Raw genomic sequence first — 18003 nt, forward strand, 5'->3', positions numbered from 1 at the left:
GTGCCTGCCAGAGGGGACATGTTTTCAGTCGAAGAGAGAGCTCAGCATATTCCCAGCATGATTGGGGCCAAATATAACCTACTGAGTAACTTACATATTTATATGTTTTAGTGTTTTGACATATTTTAACAGTTATTACTATCACATTTTCTACAAAAGAAAATGGCTACATCCCTCTTTCCTCAGTATGAGTCTTCTCCCAGTTTAATTTTAACATTTCTTCATACCCTTTGCTGTGTTTTTCATTTCTTGGCCCATCCCTAGTGTCTCTTCTACCTTTCTCTTCTCCTTTGCCGAAGCGAATCTTCAGTTTCCCTTCCATATTCCCACTGTCTCCTCCTTGGAATTGTGTTTTTCTTTCCTTGTTTCCTCACTTGGTCACACCTCTCCCTCTCTCCAGCCTTCTCCCTCTTTTTCCCCCACCTTACTGAGAATTTTCTTTCCTTTTCTTCCCGTCCCCAGTCTCCTCAGCCAGCTCTCCCAGCAGCATGCTTTGGAGCAAAGCCAGTGCCAAATTTTGTGCAGAAGATGACTCCACACCAACGGCCGTACTTTGCTGTGCCACGCACTCGTTGTTCCTCTTCGTGTGCTTGCACACCTGCCATCTCCTGCCTCTCCTCTTCTGCCAAACTGCACAGCTGAAATTGTTGCGGCAGTAAAAAGGTCTCCGCTGCTCCAATCTGCGTGTCCCGGGGGCTGAGGCATTGACCACTGGAACACTGCCTTAAAATAATCAATCACACCGGGTGGCATGCCAACCTCGCGCTGGCCAACCAGGGAGAACTTGGGGTATTTCCTCATTCTCCAGAGAGAAACAGTTATTTGTTTAATAGAGGCGGTCACCCAAAAACATCTCTGTGCCTCCCTCAGACCACCACGCTCCAGGAGAGAGGAGCTGGAAAGCCTGAGGCCAGCTGCAAGGAACTCTGGAGCCTGGAGGCCATCTTAGCCCCATGTAGAAGGTAAGCAACCGTATTTACCTGCTTCCCTCAGCATTAAAAAGCAAAACTTTCTAAAACCCTAGTTAAAAATTAGAAGCTTGCTCTAGCCGCCTTGCTTAACGAAGCTGTAGAAAGTGCTTTTGTTTGCTGAATTAATAAAGTGTTTTGAGTGTTTCTGGCAATCCCAAATGTTTTCTTAAGCTGTAATAACACGGTCAGATCCTCTGATGTATGCAGGTTGCAAAGTGATTTTGGTGGTGGAGGCTCTCACTAGGTCTGGTGATTGATGTTTAGTTAAGTTCTCCTTGCAGTTTGAAGTGGTATTGAGATAGGTCAGAGAAAATGGGCTGTAAACCCCTGTTCTTCCAGCCAAAGAAGTGTCCTGTTCCTTCGCGTCGGGTGAGAATTGGGCCCTCTGGCTATGTGTGAAAGATGCAGAAGAGAACTTATAACTCACCTACAAGACTTAGCTTTCATAGAAGGAGGCCAGGCTGTGCCTGTGCTTGTTTGCTTCTCTCTGGGAGGGGGGGAAGTAGGTGAGGTTGGGCAAATGCATGGAAAAGCAAAAGTTGGAATGAGACGGGAAAGCAGACAGGCAAAAGTCAGTGTAAAAAAATAGCAAATGCATTGAGCACTTGACAGAAAGACAGGTAAATATCCAATATTCTTTCCATTTCCTTCCACTCCCTCCCCACTTCATCTTTCATTTGCACATTGTCAGCCTGCTTAGATTTTTATCTCTTGAGCTGGGGCTTGTAAAATGCCCTGCCCAATTTTGAGCACTATATAAACAATAGGTAATGACTGTAAACGAAGAAGCATCTCTGTTAAAAATGTTCCCTTCTGGAATAGTTTAATGCCAGTTAACTTGTTTTAAAGCTGGATTAAAAAGCATAATGTGATTGTAAAGTGCTCAGAAGGTAAGGCGTATAAGCACAGTGCTCTTATTTAACTCATAGCAGCAGAGAACGCAAATTTTTTGCTATAGAAATGCAAACTCAGAAGAAGTCTCTGGCAGTCTCAGCTACCTCACAGCAATATACGGCATCCCATAAAGTCTTTCTGTTTTCTTTCTCAGTTACAGAGGTCTGAGGACATTGGTCTGTCTTCGTGCCTTACCTCACTTCTTCGCTGTCTTCATTCTGTCAACGAAGCAGGTTTCAGCCTGTCTCTGGCTTTCTCAAATATCTTCATCCTGTCTTTCACCTGGGCTTTTTTGCTTGGGAACCCAACCTCGATTGATTTCCGTACTCCTAGCCCGCTTAATACCTTCTCAACACCAACTTCTGTCACAAAACTTTCAGGATTAGCCAATGCACATGACTAAACTGAGGGACATTTCAGTGTTCACTGCCTTGGTTATTACAAAAACTATTTGCATGTAGCAAGCATAGGCATGCGCATGTGCATGGGTGCATGTGTGCATGTGTAACATGGGTGTGTGTACTGAAACGGTGTGTATCCAGGTTATCTTCCTTCTCTTACATTTTATAACAGGCTCATGGTACAGCAAAGCCATCTTTGTCATGAACTGTCAGCTTTCTCTGAGGACAGAAACCTGCAGATTGACATTTTGTATTTTTATGCATTTGAAAGCCTTGAGCTGGAGTGAAGCTATGATAAAACATCATGAAGAAGCTGTGATCAGTTTACGCCATAAAGTTAATGGCAGTGTGAAAGTTCAATAATCTCAGTTACAATAGTCTGAAATTTCCAACCTGACACGGAGAAATATTTGTGGATCCACTTTTGTATTGCTCAGCCTTTTCTCTTTGGCTATAGGTCACAGCATGGGTGCAGTATGAGCTGGGGTTGCTCACTTTGGTGAAGGGGGATCTAATAGCAGCCTACATTAAATTTGTAAGGGAGTGACAGAGGTGATGGAGTGATGGGAGAGGATATAATGAGGAGCAACAGCCACATTTACAGCTTGGGAGATTCAGGTTGGACATGAGGAAAGACCTCTTCACCAAGAGGTTGGAGCAGCCCTGCAAGAGGTCACCCACAGAGATGGTGGTAGCTTCATCCTTGGGGGTTTTCAAGGCTCAGCTATGCAAAGCCATGGCTGACAGCAACCTAGTGTTGGTGGTAGTCCTGCTTTCAGCAGGAGGTCGGACCGGAGACCTGCAGAGACCCCTTTCAACCAGTGCTTCATTTATGTTGATTCTTTGAATTTAAAAGAGGATTCTTTGATTTTGAAAGAAGAACCTGACCACTGTGAAATATTAAGCTGCTGTTTTACACATTATGGCAGATCTCTGAAAATGAGGTGGGATGACTTTGTGACCTGCCCTTAGCAAATAGCCACAGGATTAGACATGCTTCCAGTTTTTCAGGTATTTTAGCATGGGTGCCAAACAGCCCCGTGACCCACAGTCTTATCTACCCTCATGTGCAGAATAAGCACGTCACAGGAAACAGTAATGAAAGTTTCTCCAATTCTTGCTGACAGTGTAGTTTTGACTGAAACAGAGAAAATGCAGCTGGCAGGGGCCCTGGTGAAGCTCCCCAGTCTGCCCCAGCACCGAGGCAGGGTTGAACGTTTCTATGGCATTCCTAGCAGTCATTCCCTGCTCTTCTAGACCTTCAGTGCAGGAGATTTCAAATCAGCTTCCCAAGACAGTGGTCCCAGACAACCCAGTGCATCCACCTGCCCTTCCACGCAAGGCCTTAGCCCCACCATGGGGTCTGCCAGCCAGGGTATCAGTTTGTGCAGCCATGGTTGTGTTACTGATGTTCCAAATGGACAGACAATTGTCCATTAACAACTAAAATGAAACTCTCTGTTCATTTCATACCAGCATATGTTTAGTCCTGACAATTTTAAATAAATTCAGTTAAACATCCCAGGTTTTAATAATTCCATTTTAAATAAAGTCTCTGAAGGGAACAGGCTCTGTAGAACAGGATTATCTGTGGAAGTCTTAACTGAAACACTTTTTGCTTCAGAAGTGATTCTTCTTTCATTAAAGAAGAAACCTGCTGAAATCCCGTGCTCCCTGCGCTGCAGTAACCCAAACCTCCCTGCGTCTTTCCTCAGCAGAGAGCTACCATGTGCACGGGGAAGTGTTCGAAATGCATTGGGATCACCCTGCTCCCGCTGGCAGCATGTGCTATAGTCTCCAACATCCTCCTGTACTTCCCCAACGGACGAGTTCTGCAGCTCAGTGAGATAACTGATCTGGTCTGGTTTTTCCACGGCATTCTGGGCGCTGGGATACTGGTAAGAGAGAAGTGTTGCTACTGTTTATTATGGGGTGTTTTTTTCGTTTGGTTTGGTTTGGTTTGTTTTAAATTCAGGGCTAAGAAAACCTCTGTTAACAAAAAAAAAGTCACAGAAATGTCTTTTGCATAAACATGTGAGCAGCTTAACTGGGAAGTTGGGGTTCAGGACTGAGAAAGTACATTCAAGACTGAAAAAGTCCCTAATCACAGGAATATGAGGTATTGCTGAAATAAATGTCAGGACTCCAAGTCAGGAGGAAGCAATAGGACTGACTTCTCACTGCGGAGAAAGGGTGACATGGCTGTTCATGTCTCCGTGAGTCAAAGCAAAGCTGAGGGGCTAAGCTCAGCTGGAGGTGGTGAGTTTTCACTATTGGCTGCACACCCTTGTTACTCCTCTATCTGATTTTGCGCTCACACAATGCACAAAAAACATTAAGGGCAAAACTGAAACATGTTTCAGTAGGTGTTCAGTAGGTATTCATTGAGTGTTGGCTGTTCACCCAGCCAACACTCAATGAATGTGGAGCTGCAAATGGCTTAAATCCCAAATGCCCCCTGTGTTCCCACACACTGACCTACCTCCTTTTGGGTTTGATCTGGTTTGTATGTGCTCTTCTATAACCAGTTCTCCATTCCACCACTCAGGAAAGATCACTTTTATGTGAATATCCATAACTAGAAGGGAACAAGTTTGGGAATAACTGATCCTTCCAGTTCATTAGAAAGCCTGTTCCCTTTACGCTCTTCCAATTATCCACCCAAGTGCAGATAAAAAGCCGAGCGAGTAACATGCATATGACAAGTACTGGCTGTTATGCAGCCTAGGCAGATGGTAAACTGGCACAGAGCTGGCTACCTGCATGTCAAAAAAATGAATGTTTAAGAGTAATTAACTTAGAGAAAAGTAAATCTCATTCACAGTCAGGCTATGATGCAACTACCACTTAAGTCTATGGAAAAGGTACAATGGATGTGGTTCAGACTCATATTTCCCGAAACAGAAACACAGTATAATCATTCAATAAATTGTTCTCCACCAGCAGCTTGCCTGCTTCTTCTTCCAGCTGCCACTTGGGCCTATTACTCATGCTGAGCTTGAACGTAAGCATGAGTTTGTGGAAGGAAGCCTAAAGGAAGAAGAGGTACTACATGAGAGACCTGTGGAAAATTCGTATCACTGCAAGCCCAGGAGTCATTGGCGTTCAATGAAAGGAAAGGCAGATGTTAGGAATGAGAGCATCACAGGCTCATTGAAAACGTGCCTTCTTTTAAGGCTTCCACAGAGGCTTGCCTGTGGCCAGCACTGAGTACATCAAAAATGAGAACAGCAAGTGAGAGGGGAGGAAAAATTTGCATTGACCTTCAAAACACAGCTTTAGGAGTAATTATTGATCCACAAACAATGCTGTTGAGTGTATGTGTTTTCCAGAAAACAGCATGACAAATGCCCACAGGTGAAGAGAAGGGGAAAGAAAGTATTATCATCAGCTCCATTTTCCAGGTGCTGGAAGCATGGAAAAATGAAGACTGGCTTCTGGGCCTCATAGGGAGCTAAGCAAGGGGCAAGAGTGCCCCATGACTGGAACCTGGGCTGTATCCTGACTCCACAGTGGGGACAGACAGGGCTGCACTGCGTTCCCCCATGCAGCCAGCTTCTCCCCAAAGGAAACTCAAGAAAGTCATGCCAACAGGTTGCCCAACCTTGTAACCAGGACACAGCCTCCAGAGCCAGGACTGTGGGGGAAACTTCGTAACAGCCTGGCCTGCCTCTGTGAGCCAGAAAACCTGCTTCCACCTGGGAACTTCATCCATAGACTGATGCCTAGATCATCAGCACACTCTTTGGGAGCAGCCAGCCCCACCCTTTCCTCCTCCTCTGCTGCTTCTCTAATGGAAATTCATATGACGTGAAAACCTCTCCATTTCCTTATTTCAAAAGTTTAGGGTGTAAAGAGAGGAAGACTGGCTCTGTGTGTCATAGTAACATCTTTCCTGATGGGAAGCCCATGTGCAACACTGGGAAATGCCTGACTGAGCCCTGGCTCACGCACAGCCCTCATTTTACTGACAACAGCCAAATCTAGCAGATTCTTATTCCCAGGTCAAAAGGCAGGTGTTTATAATCAGGCACTGCAAAAAAACAAAGCTGCCAAGCAAACCCTTCATCCTGAGCCAGGCTAATAAAGGACACAAAGGTGTTCACAGCTTAGATGGGAAACCTCCAAAGAAGAAAGACAGCCCTGGAAGAAAGGGAGTGTTGGTTTGATGGGCAGAAGTATTAGCTCTCCTTCTGAGTGCCAGGCAGTGGCACGCTGGGGCTGAAGCTGCCTTGGGGACCACCTGTGATTATTTAAGAGCTGACTTCTTTCCAGGAAGAGGAATGTCTTTTTAACTGCAATGCTCTACATCTGCAGGCCTCCAGCTGTGGTCCAGCGACCACTGCAGGTGCTGGAGGCTGCCTCTGGGCTGTGCATAAAAGGCAATGGAGAGAAAGTCCTTTGAAAAATATTTAGGGGCCTGCAAATCTAAGCAGGTTTCATAAGACTGTCCTACACAGTCTAACAGAGATATTCACACTACACACATAAATTCCCTGGGCTTCATTCACCATGGGCATTCCGCTCTTCCTGCCCTACATGGAACAATATCTCTCCAACATCTAGTCAGGCTGTTTTTACAGCTTTTCCCTTGTTTGTTTGTTTGTTTGGGGGGTTCTCCTCCTTCCATTAACTTCATAGGGACCATTTCCTACTTTCTCACATACTCATTTTCTTACGTTGCTCTTTGAGATGCCTACACAAGCAGTGGTGGGCAGAGGCAAGGCAGCAGGAGTGCTCTGGCTGCACAGCTAGACCCACAAAAGCTTTCTTGCCCTCTAGCTACCAAACTAAATGCACCTTTTCCTATCTCCAGAGTGCCTCTGTAAAGTGGCATTATATCCTGAGACACAGATGGTTGCTGACTCCATTGTATCAGTCCAGCTTCACCTGATAATTACCATGGGGAAAGCTGATGTGAACTGGGAGTTCCCTGTCGAGTGAAGTCTATTTTGTAGGTTTTCCAGAAGCTTAGCACAAAGAACCAAAGTCAGATGTGTTTCAGGAAGTTTAAGACTGATTTCCCAATTATAATCCACAGCAGGATACTCAGAAGACTTAAACTGACATAATTCTTACTCCAGTGATGTATCTTTTCTGAGCAGAAATTCCATTTTCTCAAAACTGACATGTTTGTTCCTGAAAAAAAACAACAAACCCCTGCTGAAAAGAAGCAGTATAGCTTCAGCAGCCAGAATTACTGTACCAGAAACTTGCCAGCCAGCTCCAGCTGTAATCCCACGCTTCTTCCTGAGTTACCCTTCAGCAAGCATCAACATCTAAGTAGGTGTAACTCACAGAGCAGAGGCAGAAGGTGGTTTGCATTTGAGGAACACGATGCCCCAGCTCCTAGACTTTAAAAACCATGACAGCAGAAGTACTGCACACCAATTCAGCTTGTGCTTTTCTCACAGGTTATTTTGCCGGCATTCATGATGCTGGGAGCAGGCGGAGCAGGATGTTGTGCTAACAGATGTGGGGTAAGTGGATATTTATGTGTTGATATGGCACTGTAGGGTTTGCACAATAGCTCTTAAATGGCTGCTCAGCAGGTGGAAATGTACAATGACAAACCACCACACCACCATCAACAGCCATGTCAGGGAAATGCAGAAGAAGAGCTTGATCTACAGCGTCCCTGGGCTGGGGCTGAGAGCTCAGTTAGCCAACAAGAATGTTATGATATTGCAGCCACTGATATGAGGGAAATGATACTCAGCCAGGGCAGGTACTGGAGCATTTAGCCACATTGCTGAGGGCAGAGGGGGCCGAAGCTACTTCACTTCGCCCCACATGAAGTAAAGCATGGCTCCAGCTTCCTCCTGCTCGAGGTGATCCTAAAGATTGAGACAGCTACCTGTTCCTTCTGCTTTCACCTGGTCCTGTTTCCTCCATACCCTTCCATCGCAATTTGCTTTTCCTCAGATTCATCCCTGCTTACCTCTGTAGGGGCAGATAGGTCCCCTACTTTGCAGGCCCATGCTAAAAGCCTGAGCTGCTGCTGCTGGCCCTAAGGAGCCAGCACTGCTTTCTGGAGGCTGGCCCGCATGGAAGGCTTTCACCTGTAGCATGCATTTGCCCAAGCATTATGCACATGAAAGGTGCAAAGGCAATTTCGGCTCTCTGTCATCCAGAGAAAGGCCAGAGAGACTTTTTCCCTTGATAATTAAGAATATTATAAAGTAACATGTTATACAGGTATCTCCATTAATCCTCAAGCCCTGGGCACAAACTTCTGTGTGGCTATCATTATTAGCAAGAATAAACTGACTCAGAAATGTTTTTTTAGTCTGCATCCTTCCCAGAAGCAGCCTGGAACGAGAGATTCCATACAATAAAGCATGTCTCTTCTGTACTCTTCCATTAATATTTAGTTTGATCCATGAGAAGACCTTTACCTCTTCAAGATGTTTTACTTAAGTTAATTCATTATTCATTAGGATGTCAGCAAGTACATCCCAAGGGACATGTCATTACATGGATTTTATCAAATGTCACATGAACAGAGAGGATGCTAACGATGGCCAAGTAGGCCAGTTGCAGAGCTGGGATGTGAGCCTAGGCACCCTGAACCCAGTGCCTGAGCCAGCTGCTTCTCCTGGTTTTGAATGATGTAGAAAACGGTGGTGAAAAACAGCCGTACCGTGGGTGTTCCCATGCTCAGCTGAACGTGGTAAGTCACGAGGGGAAATTCAGCTGAACTGGGCTCAGTTCACACAGCACCTCAGGGCTCCCTTCTCTGTCCTTCATCCCAGCACTAAATATTACAGAGCCAAGAGTCAAAGTTCCCCAGGCTGGCTGGGTTCACTCCCCCAGCCCACCGATGCAGGCGGTAGCAAAGTGCCGTCCAGCAACCCACATCCACAGACCCCCCACGCTCCTCTGCTCCCCTCCACCACCCTTTCACTGTCTGAGCCATTCCTAGCAGCAGCACATGGATGCCAGGTACCCTGTCTGCACCTTCCCATCACTGATCAGTTACCTACAAGCTGTTCCTCCTCTTCCTTATATGCTGTTATAGAGGAATACAACAGACATGGTTGACAAAGTAGTTTGATTATGCGCTACGATATTTGTATAAAGAGAGCTAGCTGATGGCCAGGTCATGAAGCTACTCAAACCAAACTAGAGAATAGGCTCGGTGAGGACAGTATATCTTCAAAAATGCTGTCTTCTGGAACTGTAGGAATTGCCCACCTCTGTGAGGTGAAAAGAGGTCAAGTTCTACAAGTCACTCTATGGTTTAAACAGGATGGGGCTCAATGTAGAGATGAGATAGGGACATAAGCAAAGAGCGAGTGGCTATGAATGGCATTAAAAACAACCGTTTCCCATGCACAGCTCCTGGGGAAGAGTGATTTCCAAGCATGTGAAAAGAGGTGAGTATTGCAGGGAGATCTGAAGGCTAATGATGTGCTTCTTCAGGAGAAGAAACCTCAGGGAAACTTTGCTTTGTGGGTAGTAGGAAGAAATGCACAGACACCCACAGCAGGGTTGCTCAGATGCCCTGACTGTATGGGCTGTATACCCAAGGCGGGGTATGGTGTGAATCATCAGGCACTGGAGAGCAGAGGAGCCCTGGGACTGGTTCAAACATGCATGATGGCAGCAGCTTCCCAAGGGGCCAGAGCTCCTTGCGAGGTGGGTCTGGGTGGACCTGATATGGGGTCCCCAGCTCTTGGTGGCTTGTCCACCAACTTGTGCCTACTGGCAGAGAAAAAGGCCACACCGGAGGTACTCAGGAACCTCTGTAATCCAAAGGTTAATTTGTCCACCTTTCTGCTTTGGGGACCTTAGGTATAAAATTATAATTTACACTGAATAGTCAGCATTGCTTTTCATAGGAAAAAAAAAAGGCTAAAGAACTAATACTGATCAGAATTATTATTCAGTCAGAACATAACCATTTTCCTCAGGGTAGCGACTCTATACTATTATATTTTGTGCAATCCCTGGTTTAATAGTTTCAGACTTCATCACAGCCTTTACACACTGCTGAAGTATCAACAACAGTAATAATAATTACTAAATTTCTCATCCTTTTATTCACCTTATTGAGTTCTCCAATTCACAGTGATTATGTGCTGCATTGAGAAAGTTTTTTCATTAATCCATTTTAAATTGTTGCCTGCAAACATACCTAGATGGCTTCTTGTCCTTGCATTATGGAGTAATGATTTTGGAAAGTAACAGATTTAGAAAGCTTCCGTGTCTTGCAGCTTAGCGTGCACACATCAGAAGGCATCCACTGCCCTGGCACAATGAGGGAAAAAGGCCCCCTCAAAATACAGTTTTTGTAATTGCATCAGCAAACATACTCCAGTATTTGTCTCCAAACCTTCCTTAAGAGTTACTAGCAGAACAAGAATAGCCATAGCAGCTTTCCAGACAAACCTAGATAAGCAAATATATCTGGATAACCAGACAGGATATTAATTCCAAAAAAAACCACCTCCAGAGAAAGAAACAGAGAAGAAAGAAATGTGCACGAAACAAGAACCAGAGCAATAAAGAGCAGCACAAGCTGGGACAGGAGGAACTTGGTAACTTCACCAAAGCAGCTGATGCAAATGCTCAAAGAATGAACGATAAAAGTCTTCACCAGCTCACCAGAGACAATCCAATTGTGTGAAGGATAAAGCAGGGAAAACATCAACAGAAAATCAGCAAAAAGGATCAGCTAAACCTTTGCAAGAGGCAGAGAACAGGCCAAAACCATGGGAAACTAATTTCAACAAACTCAAGCATCCCAGCTTAGATCTCATGTTGCAACTGAAGACACAAATGAGGAAATAAAAAATTTCTGAAAAAAGTGATAAATGAAGATGGTACAGCTAGGGGAAATGCTGAAAGGTTGAGGTGATGCAATAGTTAATAAAATTGTTGCATTTCCATAGAATATGGGACAAGCCTCCAGAAAAGGCTTCAGAAGAGTAGACATAATGGGGAAATGACACTGTGTATCTAGAAAATGCCCAGGAGAGCCAATTTAACAGCTGCAGCAACTTCAGATTCCCCTTTCAGTGACAAGCAGTCTTTGTTTATATGTGCACAGTAAAGGAAAGAGATGAGATGAAGCTAGCCATACCGCCAATGGATTCCAAATGAGAAAATCACGCTTCAAAGAACAGTAATCAAAGATAGCACTGATGAGTACTACTAGTACTAACCACTATCATAAAACATAGTAGTAGCAAAAGACCATTTGACTTTTTCTACCATAATCGTCTTTGGGATGCCCATACTGCTATGCTGTGCTAAAACTAATCATTAGCATAATTAAGATCCTTCAACCAAGATGCAGAATGCACAGTTGAAGTAAATGAGAAAACAGGTGGGGAGGAGTTGTTCAGCGTAGGTGGGAGTTTCAGACAGAGTATCAGTCACTGACCTTCACCGCGAGGCATGGCTGTTGATCTTATTATGAGAGACAGTGCCTCAGCTGCAACCCAGCACTGCTTTGATCAGGGACAATATACCAAATACCTACATTTTGCTGACAGTGAAGCTCTGCTAAGAGGCAACTCAGCCAACATGCAGATAAAGACAAAAAGAGTGTCCAGCTTTGCAAGAAAAGACAGAGTTATTAATCAGTTATGATGAAATAAATCTCGTAAGACTTCCCAGCAACTTCTAACTCAAGGATTGCTTTAGAGGCAAAAGGACACACAAAATGAGTCAGTTCACACACTGGCAGCATGCAAGGTTGTACAGAACGCAGTAATGTCATTGGCTGGCAAGTTGGAAACTGCATTCACCGGCTTGAACACATTTGGCTAGCGAAGAGTTTTCAAGATTCTGTCAAAAATCTGAAATGTGGATGGTGGATATTTCCATTTGACTCTGTAATGCAGCGCTCAGTGGAGCACCTGGCATGAGGAGAAGGTTTCTACCTTCCTCGTAGGCTATTAGATTTCACTGGTATTTGCTGGCAACAGATGTTGCCAGAGGTGTTTGGCTTCAAACCCAAGTCATAGATGGGAGTGTTTCCCATGTGCTTCCTCAGCCGTGCCTCTGCCCTGACTCTGAGGCAGTCTTACTGGCTTCAGTCTCTGGCAGTCTTCCCCTGGCTCTGTCAGTCTGCTCCAGAGTTTCCTTTTCCCTTCTCCTTCTTGGCAGAGTTGTGAACAACCACAGGCAGGAAGTCTTAACAAGACTAGTGGGAATCCTGTCCCAGATACACCACCAGTAGCACCCACCTGAGATTCTTGTTTCTATATACAAAGAGCAACCTGATACATTCCATCCATTAACAGAAAACTACCCAAAACAGAGCAAAGGTAACATTTCTGTGGGAGTGGCCAATTTAAAACATACAGGTGCATTGCATGTAGTTCGAAGTTGCCGATGGTTCATTGCCATATGCAGCACAATTAGATTTCTCAACACAAGCAGTGGTAACCACATGTCATGCTGTTGCAAAATGAAGGAAAGAAGCAATAAGAAAGGCTCTTTTGCATTCCTCATCAATTAGCAAAAACAACTAATGCATCTTCTGTTGCTTTCATACCTGGTTTGGTAGTTGCTTGCTAGTTTCTGTTGGTACAAGGGCTAAGAAAGGTGCTCTTGGTGAAGAGGTGGAAATGCCAAGGCACATGATGTGGACCGCATCAAGCCAGTACTGGCTTCATGTTGGCTTTTTGAAAGAAGACCACTAGATTTTTCATAATTGATTGGTCAAGTATAAAACTCTGAATAATTAAAGCTCTGGGCTTACCCACTTTTAAAAGCAAAACAAATACAGTCTGAAATCCTTTCACATCTACGATAGCTGCACCAGTCAGAAAAAGTCAACTATTTTTTATTCCCACAAGTATCAGACTATTATTATGAGTTTCAGCATATAGTAAGAAACAGATAAAGATCGTTTCCTTCCCATTCAGTGTAAGCTTTCCATGCTACTCAGTCCGTCTGTGCATGTGACGTTGAAGGTCTTTTCCCTTTCAGATGCTGCTGTCAGTGGTCCTGGCTGTGCTGGGATTCGCGGGAGGAGCATATTGTGTGGTCATCTCCTCATTGGGGCTGATTGGGGGCCCTCTGTGCGACACAGGTGATGGAGAATACCTCTACCCTTTCAGGAATGACACTCTGGAGTGAGTATCACTTACAGGCTCCTCCAACTTTGCTTCCCCTCCCCCCCCCCCCCCCCCCCCCCTTTTTATAGCAAATTTGAATTTTTCCAAAGTGAACTGATGGTCCACCTGGTCTACAAATAAATTCACATTTCTCTGAGCCAGCATGTTTGAGCTGGTCATCTCTTTGACCAAAGATCATCTTTGGGCAAACTGCCTGAGTTTCTTTTGTTGTGCTTGTCAGCAGCCCCTTGTGCAAGTTGCACCATGCTTTCAAAAGGCTGCTGAGCTGTGACTCCCACCGGAATCAAAAGCAAATGTTCGATAAGTATGCCACATTAATCTGTTAAGTCATCATGAACTGAGTCTACTCTAACTACTTCTGAAAAGCAAAGCAAAAATCTATTCTAACTCTTTAAAGTTAACCTTGGCAAGCACGCTCTTCAAGCCAGAGCTAGAGATGATGGATGGACTGGGCTGAGATACCACAGCAGGAATGGAGAATATGGAGACACATTTTAAAACCATTAGGGGCCTTTCCATTTAGTTATTAGCACTGCCATAAAACAAAAGAGAGATTCTTGTGCATGCAAGAAAGTACAGATATGGCTCTCTTCCCTAGTCATCAGTTGTACCTCTGCAAAGGCAGTTCTGAAGAGAATCACCAGCTTTTCCCAATTATAGTAGAATTTGAGACTCGCTTTTGTGCAATCAAGTTCAGAAAATGTAATGCCAGAACACACAGAAAGCATTCTCAAATGTTTATTATCTAACACATCGCCAATTATTTTTCTCTATCACAGAGACAATTATTTGTTCAACCAGACAACATGGAGCATTTGCAAAGAACCTGAAAACATCATCCTTTGGAATATCGTCCTTTTCTCTATTCTCCTGGCCATTGGTGTGATTGAAGCTATTCTTTGTTTTATTCAAGTCATCAGTGGACTTACCGGCTTCATATGTGGCACATGCATGAAGAAAAGAAAGGTTGGTATGCAGTAAAAGGCATCAGAGTGCTTTACATTCTTACCGCTTTTGTTTTTAAGGATCTGGGAATGGTACATGATCAGAGAGATCTGCACAGCCCCTGACTGAGCTCCTCCAGGGACCTCAGGCATGATGCATTTGCACACTGTCTCTCTCTCTCTCCCTCACATTGTAGTCAGGGACAACCTGGTCCTCAGATATTTCAAAACGGCGGAGCAGTGTGATGTGTTGACCTAGTCAGTTGCATGGTTGTGTTCCTATTCAAGAAGCCTTTTTGATAAAGTGTAATGACCCCCCAGCATCTGTAAGTGAGAGAGATGAGAAGTAGAAGTGGTTTGAGTTTGTCAATAGTAGTAAAAATGTCATTTTACAAAATGGAAGAAAACCTCTTTCAAGTTTCATTTATCACCACTGCTTCCTTTTCACTGTTTATTTTCATTGTACAAGATGATTGCAGTAAGTCTCATATCCCTCTGGAACATTAATTAATCATCTTTCATTCATTGCCTTTCAGACAAATATTTCTGGAATGTGAATGATCTACAGGGAATGCCAGGACAAGCCCCAGGTTGCCGATTCACGTACAATAAGGATAGTGCGCTATGCTGTATCTATGGGAGGACTACAAAGAAAGCCCAAAATGTTCAGGAGTTTCATGAGGCAAAATTAATTTTTTATAAAGAAGTCAGGGTGGAAAAAGACTGGATCATTTAGATCTGAGACTCCAAATTTTCATCTCTCTATACATTCCTGCTAAATCTCAGGTATTGGCAAAACCACTAATCTGTCTAGTCCTCACTGCCATACTTGTGCATAAAACACAAAGGTCCCCAGATCAAAGCTCACCACTTGCCCTCTTGTGTATAGAGGAAACTGAACCGTTGTTAACGTATGCATTTATCAGCTGCACGAAGCAGGTGCTCTCTGGCTGGATGTAAATAACCTCCCGCCCCCTCCAAATCCCACCTTGAGCTCACCCGTCCGTTCCTATTAACTTGCTACCCAGGCACTCCCAGATTTAAATGAGGATGTGCAGAGAATATATTGAGCGTCATTTGCGACACTGCAGAGGCAGTTGAAGCACGTGGTTTTCAGTCTCCCTAGGCCATCCTGGAGCCAAATCCCCTTGTGCTCATTTGGTAGCTTGCTATCATGTTTGACAAAGTCCAGTGCACTTCTACACCAGTTCTTCAGGAGCATCTGAGAGACGTGGTAGCCCTGGAGGGGCATTTGGGTCAATACAGACAGTAGGGTCTAGAGCAAGAGTTTAACAATGTCCGGTTCAACTAAAAGGAGGAGAACCTCAGCACCAATTTTGCCCTTACAAGACTGCATAGGAGTCTCACTAATTTCCATGCAGGTCTGTAGGGCTGTTCTAGAATAGACAGCAATGGACAAGCAATTAACTGGTAAAGATAAACATTAAATCAATAAAGGTAATAATTACATGCAACTTAGTAACAACTAAGAGATATAATCTGACAGGCAACAAATTGCATCAGTCTTAGTGATACAGCAACAGTAATCCCAACCAGGAACTGCGTAATTCCCCATCATCACTCGAGATCAAGCCCTTGATGCTAAAGTCCATGACTGGCAAATTTCAGAAACGCCATCATTTCAGTGACTTCCTCAAAGATTAATTCTTGGTCATGCCACTGAATTCCCTGAGTCAGCCAAGCTGTTAGATAACCTTCATCCATCCTGAAGGCATGTAAGAAGGCATGAAAATCTGAACATATTTGAAGCACTTGGAGTGTATTTCTCAAAGAGAGACATTTATGTTTTCTCAGTCAAAAGTTGTTCATATTTCTGCACTGTAGCATGGGAGCAAGTTATTTGAACACAGTTATTGCAGACACACATGGTTAGTTGTGCTGTCCTCTAATGCAGCACACAAACCACTTCATACAAAATGGGGAAGAAAATGCCTGTTGTGCTAAGATGAGGAGCACATGTATACTTCCTTGGAGAATAGCTTTACCCCTAGAAGCAGGAAATTTGACCATAAAACTTAAAAGTACCTTCTATTAAAAAAGCATAAGACTTGTTGAATTTTGCAATAAAGACTAGGTGTATCCAAACCTGTCAGGTGGCTTAAAAAGCTCATGTTCATTGTCTGCAGTGAAGCCTGGATAGTGCTACCATATAAAGTGGACATCAAAATAAAGCCAAGTGATTCAACCAGGAAAAGAGTCAAGGAGGCAGCTATAAGTAAGGATATTCAGCATGTAGCCAGACCGAGAGAGACTCATTCATCAGCAGAGGGGCTCTGTGAGCTCTTCACACCCCCTAAATATCAGCCCTGGCCTCTTCCTTTAGTTTTGTCTCCCTGACTCTCATCTCTATGATAAAGCCAGTTTGGGCTGTGCCAGCACCTGGAGAGGGAGAGGTACCCACTGGCACACACCACCTCCAGCACAGGAAAGTAAATGCACTGTACTGCTGCCATCTGCTTGTTCCAAGCTGTCCTGCCCTGGGGATGTTTAGTGTCACGTCTGTGTGCTAACGGGGACACCCTCTGTCCTGTCAACTGTGCAATCACTGGCCTCACTGATATATGTAAATATTAAATATTGTTATTCTGAAGTTATTTTCTGGCTTGATTTTTGTGACCTGAAGGACTTGTGGCTTCAAACTAGCTCTAGTAGGAAGAGACATGGAATAACACAGAAAGTAGAGTTAAATTCATCTTGTCTAACTTGAACCACTGAAAAGGAGTCTTTTCTGGAGTAGGCATCAAGCCATGTAGTCCATGGAGAGAGGCAGCCTTCCCCCAGTTCATACTGAAAGAGGTGTCTAAAGCAGGCAGGAAGAATTGCCTCTCCAGGCAAAGTCCAGTTGTCCACCCTAGACAGGAGCATCTGATGCCATTTGAAGTGCAGCAAAGCATCCTGCTCAGCCTCCAGATGCCACTCGAGATGGCAAGGGTCTCCCACGTGTCCTGTGTCACACCTGAGAGCCACTCACAGCTCTCTAGAGACCCAAGTATCTCAGCTGGAGCTAGCAACACGGAGATGTCAGTGACCAAAGAAAATGCTTCTCTCTTGCAAACACAAGGATGCTAAAAATTAATTTAGCCAAGATACCTGAAGGTGGCTAAAATTAGGTGAAATCATTTCAGCTCATGGCTTTTTGGATCCCCCAAATCGCCTTTTATATATGTGTCAAAGCCTGAGCTCTCTGAAGTGTCACCAGAGCTTTCTCCGGGAGCCGGCCGGCACATCGCAACAGGGGCAGCTCCTTGCACCGAGCACTGCAGAGGGACCGGTAAGAAAATGGCTATGTAATACTAATAACAAGAATTTTGGTTTGGACAGAGAGTTGGCTTGACTAAAGATAAAATATCATGTTTCCAAATTGGTGTTACTACAGATTTTAATTTGTTTTTTTTCCAAAATGGGAAGAATTATTTCAGTGAAATCTCCTAACAAAGGAAAAGAGGCATTTTGTCTCTGAAATGTTTTATGTATGGTACACATGAAGAATTTAGTAAAACTAAGGAACTCATAATATTATTCTATATCTATCTTTTATCTCTATTCATCTTCTTTCTATCTATCTATCTATCTATCTACCTACTTACCTATCTATCAATCTGTCTTCTCTATATCTCTATATCTACCAATCTTAAATAATTAATGGTCAAAAACTCACACATGCATAATGATAAAA

General features: G+C 44.0%; 1 protein-coding gene across 1 annotated transcript; it reads left to right on the forward strand.

Moving 5' to 3' along the window:
* The first annotated feature begins 3993 nt into the window (after positions 1-3993).
* LOC142405034 (transmembrane 4 L6 family member 1-like) lies at positions 3994-14863 on the forward strand. The gene is made up of 5 exons (XM_075492024.1): positions 3994-4164; positions 7681-7746; positions 13214-13359; positions 14142-14328; positions 14843-14863. Exons 1-5 carry the CDS (start codon positions 3994-3996, stop codon positions 14861-14863), a joined length of 591 nt encoding a protein of 196 aa, XP_075348139.1.
* The last annotated feature ends 3140 nt before the right edge of the window (positions 14864-18003 follow it).

Source organism: Mycteria americana, chromosome 1 (genome assembly GCF_035582795.1).
Source record: "Mycteria americana isolate JAX WOST 10 ecotype Jacksonville Zoo and Gardens chromosome 1, USCA_MyAme_1.0, whole genome shotgun sequence".
In the NCBI taxonomy this organism is placed as follows: Eukaryota; Metazoa; Chordata; class Aves; order Ciconiiformes; family Ciconiidae; genus Mycteria; species Mycteria americana.

What these genes read in the sequence shown, in the direction of transcription:
- LOC142405034 (XM_075492024.1), top strand. Translation starts at nt 3,994, where the DNA reads ATGTGCACGGGGAAGTGTTCGAAATGCATTGGGATCACCCTGCTCCCG. An exon ending in GTTGTGCTAACAGATGTGGG is followed by an intron (nt 7,747 to 13,213) that starts GTAAGTGGATAT and finishes TTTCCCTTTCAG; the next exon opens with ATGCTGCTGTCAGTGGTCCT. An exon ending in CATGCATGAAGAAAAGAAAG is followed by an intron (nt 14,329 to 14,842) that starts GTTGGTATGCAG and finishes ATTGCCTTTCAG; the next exon opens with ACAAATATTTCTGGAATGTG.